The 10,744-nt window shown below is 37.6% G+C and overlaps 2 protein-coding genes across 2 annotated transcripts; one reads left to right on the forward strand and one right to left on the reverse strand.

The window, feature by feature from the left end:
* The first annotated feature begins 443 nt into the window (after positions 1-443).
* LOC104900917 (uncharacterized) lies at positions 444-1,367 on the forward strand. Its single transcript, XM_010688447.1, has 3 exons — positions 444-504; positions 549-606; positions 668-1,367. Exons 1-3 carry the CDS (start codon positions 444-446, stop codon positions 1,365-1,367), a joined length of 819 nt encoding a protein of 272 aa, XP_010686749.1.
* A 3,528-nt stretch (positions 1,368-4,895) lies between these two features.
* LOC104900918 (protein NRT1/ PTR FAMILY 5.5-like) lies at positions 4,896-9,307 on the reverse strand. Its single transcript, XM_010688448.3, has 5 exons — positions 9,226-9,307; positions 9,006-9,100; positions 8,565-8,782; positions 7,602-8,140; positions 4,896-6,412 (listed from the first exon to the last, which is right to left on the reverse strand). The coding sequence occupies exons 2-5, from the start codon at positions 9,010-9,012 to the stop codon at positions 5,578-5,580; spliced, it is 1,599 nt and encodes a 532-aa protein (XP_010686750.3). The 5' UTR covers positions 9,013-9,100; positions 9,226-9,307; the 3' UTR covers positions 4,896-5,577.
* Positions 9,308-10,744: the final 1,437 nt, after the last annotated feature.

Raw genomic sequence — 10,744 nt, forward strand, 5'->3', positions numbered from 1 at the left:
CCCCGAATAATAACATACCATTCAACTTGGCTCAACTAAGTCAATTTTCCCCTAAGCAACTTCAAACCGTAGCATCTTTCATTCAGATGTTAACGAGCAATCCTCAACAAAGTAACCCACCTACTCAGCAAGCAGGCGGAACCCGTAAGCGACCGCTGGCCATGGCCGGTAGGAACGCTGACGGCACTCCGCTCCGGAAGATGCACTCCCTGAATCAAGAGGGACGAGAGCTAGAGAAGCGGATTGATTAGTCAGGTTATGAGGAGCCAATACTAGAGACTGAGGAACTTTATTATTCTGAAGAGGAGACTCAAGGTTACTCCTGTCGTGAGTACAGCACCAATAGTGCTAGTAACTATTCGACATGAGGTCACCTTCTCATCAAACCAAAACTCTCTCTCTTCACTTCAGAAATACTGAACCATCCGATGCCCAAAATCAAGATGCCATCCTCCAAGTATGATGGAACATCTGATCCTGACGATCACGTTGCGCCTTATGAAGGTAACATGTTCTTGTACACGCATGTGGACGCCATCTGGTGTAAGGTCTTTCCATCCACATTGACCGGGATAGCCTAGACATGGTTCAAGAGTTTGAAGCCAGGTAGCATTTCTAGTTTCTCCCAGCTGTCATCTACTTTTAGTACACACTTTGTGAGTAACAGACACCGCGAGCGCACGACTGGAGAGTTATTATCTGTTAAGCAGGGCGAGAATGAAAGCTTGCGGGATTTTATTGGTCGTTTCAATGTTGAAGCGGTCTCAATTCCGAGATTGCAGAAGGATGTGGCCATGTCGGCCTTCATGATGGGACTCAAAGAAGGGTCACCCTTCCGGAGCTACCTGGGCCGAAAGACTTACACGTCCCTCGGACCAGTCCTTGGCAAGGCCAATGACTTTATAAGGGGAGAAGAATTTGATAGGGCTGTGAGCAAACGCGAGCCAGAAAAGAAAAAAGAAGACAAGCAGAGAAAAGAGAAAGGTCGTGAGAGTGACCGCGGCCGGGATGATAGAAGGCTGGAATCAAATGTTGTAAAAAGGGGAAATGATCGTGAAAAAAATGACCGCGAGAGGTATGATCGAGACAGAGGTGACCGCGAGGGAGGTGGTCGTGATAAGGGCGAACGCAAAGAAAGATTCGACGCGTATAACCAACGCACCACCTCCAGAAGCCAGATATATCTGATGAATAAGGATAGTGATAAATGGCAGCTTCCGAAGCAGATGTTCCACAAAAACCGCAACAAAAGCAAGTGGTGTGATTTCCATGGGGATCACGGACATCTGACTGAAGATTACCAACATCTTAAGGATAATCTGGAGGATCTGGTAAGAAGAGGTTATTTCAGCCAATACAAGGCTTAGACTAGATAAGGAGATCTCGTCAAGCCTGTAAACCAGAATGTCCAGTCGCGGATCAGCGAAATCCACGTCATTAGTGGCGGTCCAGTTCATGGAGGAAGCATGAGCGGAGCGAAGACCAGCTTAAATGAATTCAGGCATCATGTTAACTTCAATGGAAGTCTGCCATGGAAGAAGCCGCAAGCAATGCCATGTGATCGACAAGTGTCCGAAGTTTGCTCCGGTGATCGTCAATAGATCGACAAAGAATTTCCATCCTATCTTATGTCCGATACCATTCGCCCAATGGGGAATGAATATCCTAGGGCCATTCACTATGGCAACGGGCCGGGAGGCAGGCGCTTCCTTATTGTTGGAATTGATTATTTCAAAAAATGGATAAAAGTAGAACCGATAGCAAAGATAAAAGCAAGGTATGGAAGTTCATCTGGCATAACATCATGACCAGATTCGGTATCCCTGCAGCAATTCTATTTAATCATGGTGTACAGTTTGTTTGCCGGCAATGAAAACCTTCCTCACGGACTTCCGAATCAAGTTTGCCTATTCAGTTGTATGTCATCCACAAAGTAACGGCCAAGATGAGGCCGCCAACAAGCAAATCTTGAATGCTCTCAAGAAGAAGTTAGATGAGTTCAAGGGCTGATGGGTCGAGATGGTGTCGGCAGTCCTATGGGTAAACTGAACAACAAAGAAAGAGGCAACCGGGGAAAGTCCCTTTAAGTTGGCTTTCGGCGCATAAGCAGTACTACCGGTGGAAGTAGGGTTATCGTCCTATCGAATTAAGCATCAAATCTTGGAAAAGAATGATCAAGCACTAAGGTAGAACTTGGATTTCCTGCCCGAGATAAGGCTGAAGGCAGAGCTGAAGGCGGCACTACACAAGAATATAGAATCAGCAAGGCTTATAATACGAAAGTCCTGGAAAGGTCGTTAGGAGAAGGCGACCTAGTCCTGCGACGAACAGTGGCCACTAGTAAAGCACATGCTGAAGGGAAATTAAACGCCAATTGGGAAGGTCCGTACGTCATCGCTAAGAAGCTTGCTCCCGGCTCTTTCATTCTCAAGTGCATGGACGGAAAAGAGCTTAGAAATTGTTGGAATGCTAGTGTCTTGAAAAAGTATTATGTTTAACTGATAGAATGTAATCGACCGAGAGCCTCTTTTGGTTACATGAATAATATAAACTATTGCTAGAGTTCCGTAAAAATATATATGTTTCCCTTTGTATTTACTTGTTTAATGACAGCCATATAACAAGCCTTAGCCAAATGACAGGCTCAAAATTTAATAACGGCCATATAACAGGCCTAAAACAAACAAGGACATGTGATAGGCTCGAAAGCACAATTACTGCCATATAACATGCTTAGTGAAAATAGCGATATAACAGGCTTTAAACGCTGACGGCCATGTAACAGGCTCGGAACGGCAACGGCCATATAACATGCCCAAGAAGTTAACGACCATATAACAGGCCAGAGAAACTAACAGCCACATAACAGGCCAATGCAGTTCGCAGCCATATGACAGGCCTTGGATAATAAACTTGCAGGCGGTAAATAATCCAAAGCGGCAATAATTGCTAACAGTGTAAAATTGCAAACAAAAAGAAGATGAATCATAAATTACTGGCATGGCGGCCAAGTACAAGCAAAAACGTGGGCAGCCATTCAAAAAAAGGCACTTATGAATTCAGTAGCAAAAGTTGCAGTTAAATGTTTACATGCCATCATAAGCTGAGTATTACAAAAACTATCAAAAATTATTACAAACTATTCGAAGCTATGGAGGAGCCTGAAGATGACCGCCAAAGTCTTCAAGAGGGAGGCGCTTCTTCATCTTCAACAACAGGCAGAATGTCGGCAATGACCTCCTCAGAGCAGATGTAAGGCTCATCCGCGAGAGGACGCAGATGGACACCCTCAGCAAAGGAGGTCTCCATTTGCTCCCAGTCAAATGATGGATGGGAATGGCAGACGCACCTCTTTGCGGCCACCCATCCGTCGTCGTACCTCTCATCTAAGTGCCCGACAAACTCCTCTTATCCTTTGAAAGCGGCCAAGGCAAGACGATCGCCAACGATGCGGGGGGGGGGGGGGGGGGGTAGTTGTATGGGTACTACCCAAGTCTGCTGACGGACATACATCATGGCCGGCAGTGTAGAACCAGGACGCGAACTCATAAGAGGTAAGTCAATGCCTCCTCTACTTGAGACCAGGACTGCCGTTGCGGCCACCGAAGAGAACAAAACAAAGGGAATCTTCCCTCTGACTGATTCACTACAGTCATACACGTGTCAAAGGATTACCTATCCTATCAGGTGAATAGTACGCCTATAAATAGCGAAACATTACTATTTCTGCAGGTTAATTCTCTCTCATACTAAAAATAACTTATCTCCCTCTCTCTAAGCTTTTTCTCTCTATAATCCTTACAGGACATTAGTTGGCTTGAGCGTCGGAGGAAGTTTCCTTACAACCACCCTGAGGGTAGCTCACATTCTTTCTTTTGCAGATCACCACTCCCGGATAACCCCCATAACTGACGGACACCTCTTGGGTCCGCCACCGTTTCACAACCAAAATAAATATGTATCAATTTTAACTCACGCTATGCTTTTCTTTAGGAAGATACTTGCCAAAAACTATTTTCTCATATATAAGAAAAAGAAAATGAGAAGTAGAAGACTTCCAACCTACTTCCAATTATATCAGCTGATAAGATGTGCTTGAACTTTAATAGATAATCCATACAATATCATATTGCTTCTTACCAATTCTAGCAATCTAACTACAAATTTGCACCTCTTCAAGTTGCAAGCCATTAGAAACGCACCGACTAAAATTAAAATTAAACTAACAAATTATACCGCCGAATTTCATAATGAATTTGAGTTATACTTTGACTTTATAACTTAAACTTGCTTCACATCCATGTGCATCACATATCATTGAGTTGACGAAGTATATTGATACCAGATTTGACATTTGTGAAGACATGTTTTAACACTTTCAATTTACCCCTTAGCGCGAATATTGATTGGGACATATTAGGTACTCACCTCGATAGTAGTCTTAAAAATGCCTCTCTCTGTGAAGGATACATCTTTTGTTGGTGTTTATAGCCACTAGTCTCCACAAGAGCTTTGGGAGTGGGACCCCTTATCATTTCTTCTCAATTTTAAAGTCTAGCTCGCTAATCATGTTAGGTTGACATACGAGAGGTTTTAGCATATATGTGATATGATACTTGTATTTAATTGATGCATAGGTTAAGAGTATCAAAATTTCTATATAAGATATTATTATATAAAAAGTTTCCATTTCAAAATCCAATCAAATAAAAAAATCTTAGATGACTCCCACCATATTTAGTATTTATCCTTTATTATTATCCCCAAATAAAATCTTGTTGTATTATTGTTTTAATAAAATCTTGATATTAATAATCTATGCCTTGTTGCATAGGTTAATTAGAAAACTCCAACATATATATTCATTTTGCTTTAGCTTTGTTGCTACTTTCATCTTTTCTTTTTTTTTTTTTGTTAACTCAGCTTATACTTGTTGAAACTTATTTTAATAAGTTGAGGAGAACAAACTCTTACTTGAATTGTGATACTTTATCGTCAATAATAAGAAGGGACTTCTCCAAGTAAATGTTGTGATATTCCCTTGTATTATAATTGAAGAAAGGCAGTGAAGTTCGAACTCCACTCGAGTGGTGAAAACCCTAGGTTGCATATCGTATAGAGAAAGGATAGTGGAATTTTGAAGCCAAAAATACATACTTTATTTCCTTCAAGGAGAGCTTTTGTCAATGCGCTCTTCTCATCATCCCGCAAGTTTTAATTTGAGATTTGTGAAAAATAAATTACCTCTCAAAATTTTTAATTCACAATAATTGTTTTAGGACAATAATTTCATAATGATTTAGTTGTACACATTTAATATACAATGATTGTTGTAGATATTTATTACATACATGGTATAAGATATGATTTCGTTGTGCTACCAATAAGTTGCCCCAGGCCAAAACCCATTACAATCCAAACCCTCACAACAAGAAAAAAGTAAAAAAAACAAATAAAAGATAAATAAATAACATACAAAATGGTAATATAATTCACAATAAGAAAGAAGTGCCGATGGTTTACAAAGTAATTTTAATTCAATCCATTATAATAAAAACCCTTAACACGGCCGTGCCATCAAAATATGCTATCATCTAATGTAAGGTTTACCTGCCATTGCAAGGCATCAATTCTTGATTCCTTAAAGCGATAAAAGATTATCAAAACTATATATACAACGAGATTGACACTAATCAAAGAAGCTAAAAACCAATAATAATTATCTAATCGACTTGTGTTAATTGTACTTTGAAACCAATTTATCCCACTAGCCTTCTCACTTACACTTCCTACAATGTAAGCACAAAGAGCACTGCCAATGAATCCAATTCCAGAAAATGCACTTGCGGAGAAAGGGAAATACTTCATCATAGAGAAAGCTGCTTGATCAAGTGCGAAATTAGAACATGCTAATAAGTAAATTCCATCAAGGCCACCAAGTAACGCGAATTGTGGTAAAACCCAAAATCTATTCATGGTTACAACTCTAAGCCTTCGTGTCTCGACCTTTGCTGCTGCAATGCAGCTTAGTATAGCGAACACCATCGCGATTGCGAACCCTACTCGAGCAAGATGACGAGTAGATGATATAATGAATATGCTTGTTGCGGTGAAAATCCCACCAAAAAGAACGGTGAAAATATTCCTGAATTGGGCGTATAGCCATAAAAATAGTACAACAGGGATTTTGGTTTTTCCAACTTTGGGATTCATGCGATTTGTTTGCTCAAGAAAGTAAGTAGGACCTAAGGAAGATACAATTCCACAAAGAATGAAGGCCATCCATATGGGAATGGCGCGTATATAGGTTTTGGTTTCTTCCACTTCAGTCACTCTACAAAGCTTCCATCTTTGTCTTTCTTGTTGTTGCAATGGTGGGTTTGGTAATACAATAGCAGCCTTGTCAAGAAACCTGCAATAATTGATAATGCATATCGCGTGTTATCGTTGTAAGATTTTAGCAAAATTGGGAATTAGAAAAAGTAGGGCTTCCTCGATGATGCCACTGCAACCATTAATAGCTACTAGAACCGCTAGTTTTGCCAAATATGTCTGATATCATGGTTAGTTTTCAGTTTTGGTTTCAGGAGTTTAAAAACTATATTAAGAGTTAGTCTTGCGTGCACCTCGTCCATAATAATATCATTGTGCACCAAACTCACTTATTTACCCTAGTGACCTTATTATCGATATAGTAACATTTTAAAATCGTAAGTTACACTATACGGTTACTATCTACTATATCCTTTTTAAAAAAATATATTCACTCTGTTTTACATTACTTTATCATGATTAAATCTTCACTTTATGACATAGAATTTTTTTTTTTTTTCTGAAAGTCAAACTTTACAATCTATATCTACTCATCTTTTATATTATTTTATATAGTAACTTTTTTTCATAAATCACATAAATGAGCATTAGTTAGCGTGAACCGGTTCTATAGAAGTTTTTATGTGATATATTATTATACTCCTACTAGAAAGTAAAAATAATAGTCGCTCGCATTTAACTTGATAACAAAATTACCTTTCATAGTTTTAGTACCTACATTAATTTTACAAAAACCGATAACAAAACATGTTCGCAGAGTCGTCTGAGTAATATCAAGCAAGATCTTACTATTCATTGTTAAGTTTCAAAACTAATCAAATTACCCGAGCCATTTAGGATCCAATTGATCAATGCTCAATTAAATACTCATTTAGGACTTGATATAGATCAAGCTCAGTCAAGCTGATACATTGAAAATTAAACTCAAGCTTGATTTAGCTTATTATAACCCTTCTTAAGCCTATACTATCTCCGTTTCTAATTAAATATTTTACTCACGTTGTATTTTGACTATCGTTTGTAACTTATACCAAATATCAAGTTTTTATAATTTTTAATTGTTGGTAATTAAAGATATAAAAAGTCAAAATTCTATGTTGACAAGCGTAAAAGTCAAACTGTGTAAATTAAAAGCCGTAGTAGCTGAGATCTTTTTTAAAAAAAATGATGGTCCACTACTCCACCACGAAATATGATAATGTAAGATGAGATTTGTAAATTATTAAGCCATGAAGTATTAGTAGATAATAGAGTATGAAAAAGTTTACCTCAGATCTTGAGTGTGAGGCAATAACGCATTGAGATTATTATTCTCATAAAGCTCATTCACATTTTGTGGCTGGCTATGAAACAACTTGGAAGAAGCAGCAAATAGTACCCGAAAGACAGTAGTAAGGGCACTTCCTTGAGGTGAAACACGGTTGTAATGAGATATCTTAATCAAAAAAACAAGCAGAGAAATAACTCCGATAATAGCACCAATTCCAAAGAGCACAGCCCAAGACTTGACAAACGAGACTGTTAGGAGTGCAACAAGGCCAATCAAGCTATTACGACATTTAAAGCCGCAACATTGACAGTAACAAGGCTCACAATTACAGCCTCCTTCAGCATCATCGCCGCCTTGCTCGTCCAAGAACAAGGTGTAAGAGGCAGTTTGAGCTGCGTTCCCAATTGCGGTTAGTGCGAGCCCAGCATAAAAGAGTTGTTTTTGTTGGCCTCCAATACATTCAGGTTTGTATGCTGCGCAGTTGCCAGTTGAGTTGGCCAACACAGGTGGGGTTGACAACCATAGAAGCACAAATCCCTTGCATAATAATTAACGACCCAATACATTGATTCAGCTAGATATTGTAAAAGTTATCACAAAAAAATCTAGATATATTTGAGCAATTAGTAGATTTTGTAATGACGATAAAGACAACAATAATCATATACATCTACGCTACTGGCTAGCTCGTCACAAAATTTCATTTTTGAAAAGATTTAGATGTATACTATCTTACCCGTACTAAGTCAAATTCATAATTTTGAAAGCTGTTTCTATTAATTTCTATGTCTTTAATAAACATACGATTGAACTTCATTAATGTGAGCAACCCCTTGTTCTCGTCAACTTATTTTTACTTATTTCATTTTAGTTTAATTTGGCAGAATTGAAATTCAAGTGAAAAGAATACGTCACAACTTAAAAGTTCTTATAACACAACAAAGATATTGTCATCACTTACAACCGTATTAGAGAGCGCGCCAATGAAGAGAATCCAAAAGTTACCGAAGAAAGCGTCAGCTAGATGAAGAAAGGCAAGAGGCAGTACTTTCACTAACCCTAACCAGATACTCATTATTGTAGCCGCATGTACAAATTCAAGCTCCCATACATCGGTTAAGTATACCATCATCATCCATAATACATAGTTCCCGAATATATGCGTCCACTTCAGTATAGCTGCCAATTGTAGAAACAGAGAAAATTGGAAAAGTAAGATCTTTAGGAGAAGAAATTCAGTATAAATTTATATCGCATATTCGCATTACAACATTAACCCTAAGAAAAATGTATGTAAATTGTTGTCATATCATCTGAGAGTACATAATCTTCGGTACACCTAAATACCTCATTATATAATTAGCCTCTAATTTTGACAATAGCATAGAATCATATGAATTACCCAACATCTTGATATGGAGTCTTAGTCGTCTGGAATTTCGTTGTCTCGGTCCGAAAGGTGATCACCTTGCTGATTTGATCAGTGAATTTCTCTTCCTGCTAAAAATAAATTGTGCATATGATCAATATCTCTAGGAACGAACATGAATAGAGAGAAATTACAAAAATCAACAAACATTATTAGCAAATAGTAGAATATAAAAACCATAGAAATTACATACTTAACTACAATATGATCAAGAGACCTCAATATCTGTACTTGTAAATTGTAATATATTGATGAAAGAAAAGAGTTCTACTAGGGGATTGATGAAGAAAGAGGAGCAGGGAGAGGATATATACAAATCCAGTTGCTACTTCATCACCAAGGACATTTTAGGTAGATTCAATGTGAGTTGACTTTTACTTTTTGAGGAAATTTTATGTGAGTTGACTTGCAACTTGCTGTATGTAACTAATACAATTTCCTTCTTAATCAAAAAATATATACGTATACCATTTCCTTTGTTCCTTATGTACGTAACTACAATATCCATTTTCTTGATATGGGCAAAGTGCATTATATAATTTCAGTTTGACAAATATTATATGGAAGTATATATATCATTCATGAGCCAGCGCGGTGTCATGCATGCCGATTCCAATTTCCAGACTAAGAACTAAGAATTAGCATGAAATATTCTTACATCCTACTCCTAGTAATGATTAAATACTCTCTTGATATACCTGCAGCTATCTTTTGTCTACTCATTCCAAATGGTTTCACCTTGGTGTTATATATGTTCCTTATTGCAAATTGATAATAATATTTCGTCGGTATTATTCGGCTTGTAACTTATAATATTATATACCCTTTAATTTCCATTTACAAATAATTGTTATAGTCACATTTTTCACGCGTCTTGTTTATGCCGATTTTGTATTAAATACGTAAAAGGTTAAGGTGCCAACAACTAGATCAATATACGAATAATAACCAACATTATGAAAGAGATAAATAACGCAAATTAAATAAAGCAGTAAAAGAAGCAAGAAATTGTTGACGCGGAAAACCCAAAAGGGAAAAATCGCGGGTGATGCTCATGATCACCAATCCACTAATATGACGTTGATGCCGTACAAAGATCAAGCAAAGTAATGAAATTTGTTTTCTCGTTACAAGAGGAATTATGGTAGTGAGTGAGAGAGTGAATATTAAAGAAGGAACTAGAGAGAGATAATAAAAATATCAGCAGCCAGCCTCCTAGGTTTACACAAGATTACATATATATGCGAGAATCTTTTCTACAGATTTTGTGAGCTGCTTCCACCATCTTAGTGCCACGTCACCCACAATCCCCCTTGTATCTCAACTGCTTAACTGCCCCAATGATGTATTTGTACTGGTCCACCTTATTTTGGCGGCCCAACTTTAATTCTCTCTCCACTTTGAATTGTTTGCAATGTAGCGCCAAGGTGTGAAATGTGGGCCCAACACGTCTAATGCTAAACTTTGAGACTAATATCTCTAGATTTGTATTTGTAAAAATTATAAAAAATTTATATTGATAAAATACACATTAAGACAAATCTAACTATAGAAATGTATAATTCTCCCTTGCCAGGATATTATTCTCATTCATTCAATATATATAAATATACAACCTACTGCTAAGAGAATTATGACTTTACATAGATACAAAGATAATATTATACAGATTAACTAGAATATTTCCTATTCTATCACATGCACCCCCACAG

Source organism: Beta vulgaris, chromosome 8 (assembly GCF_026745355.1).
Source record: "Beta vulgaris subsp. vulgaris cultivar EL10 chromosome 8, EL10.2, whole genome shotgun sequence".
Classification (NCBI taxonomy): Eukaryota; Viridiplantae; Streptophyta; class Magnoliopsida; order Caryophyllales; family Amaranthaceae; genus Beta; species Beta vulgaris.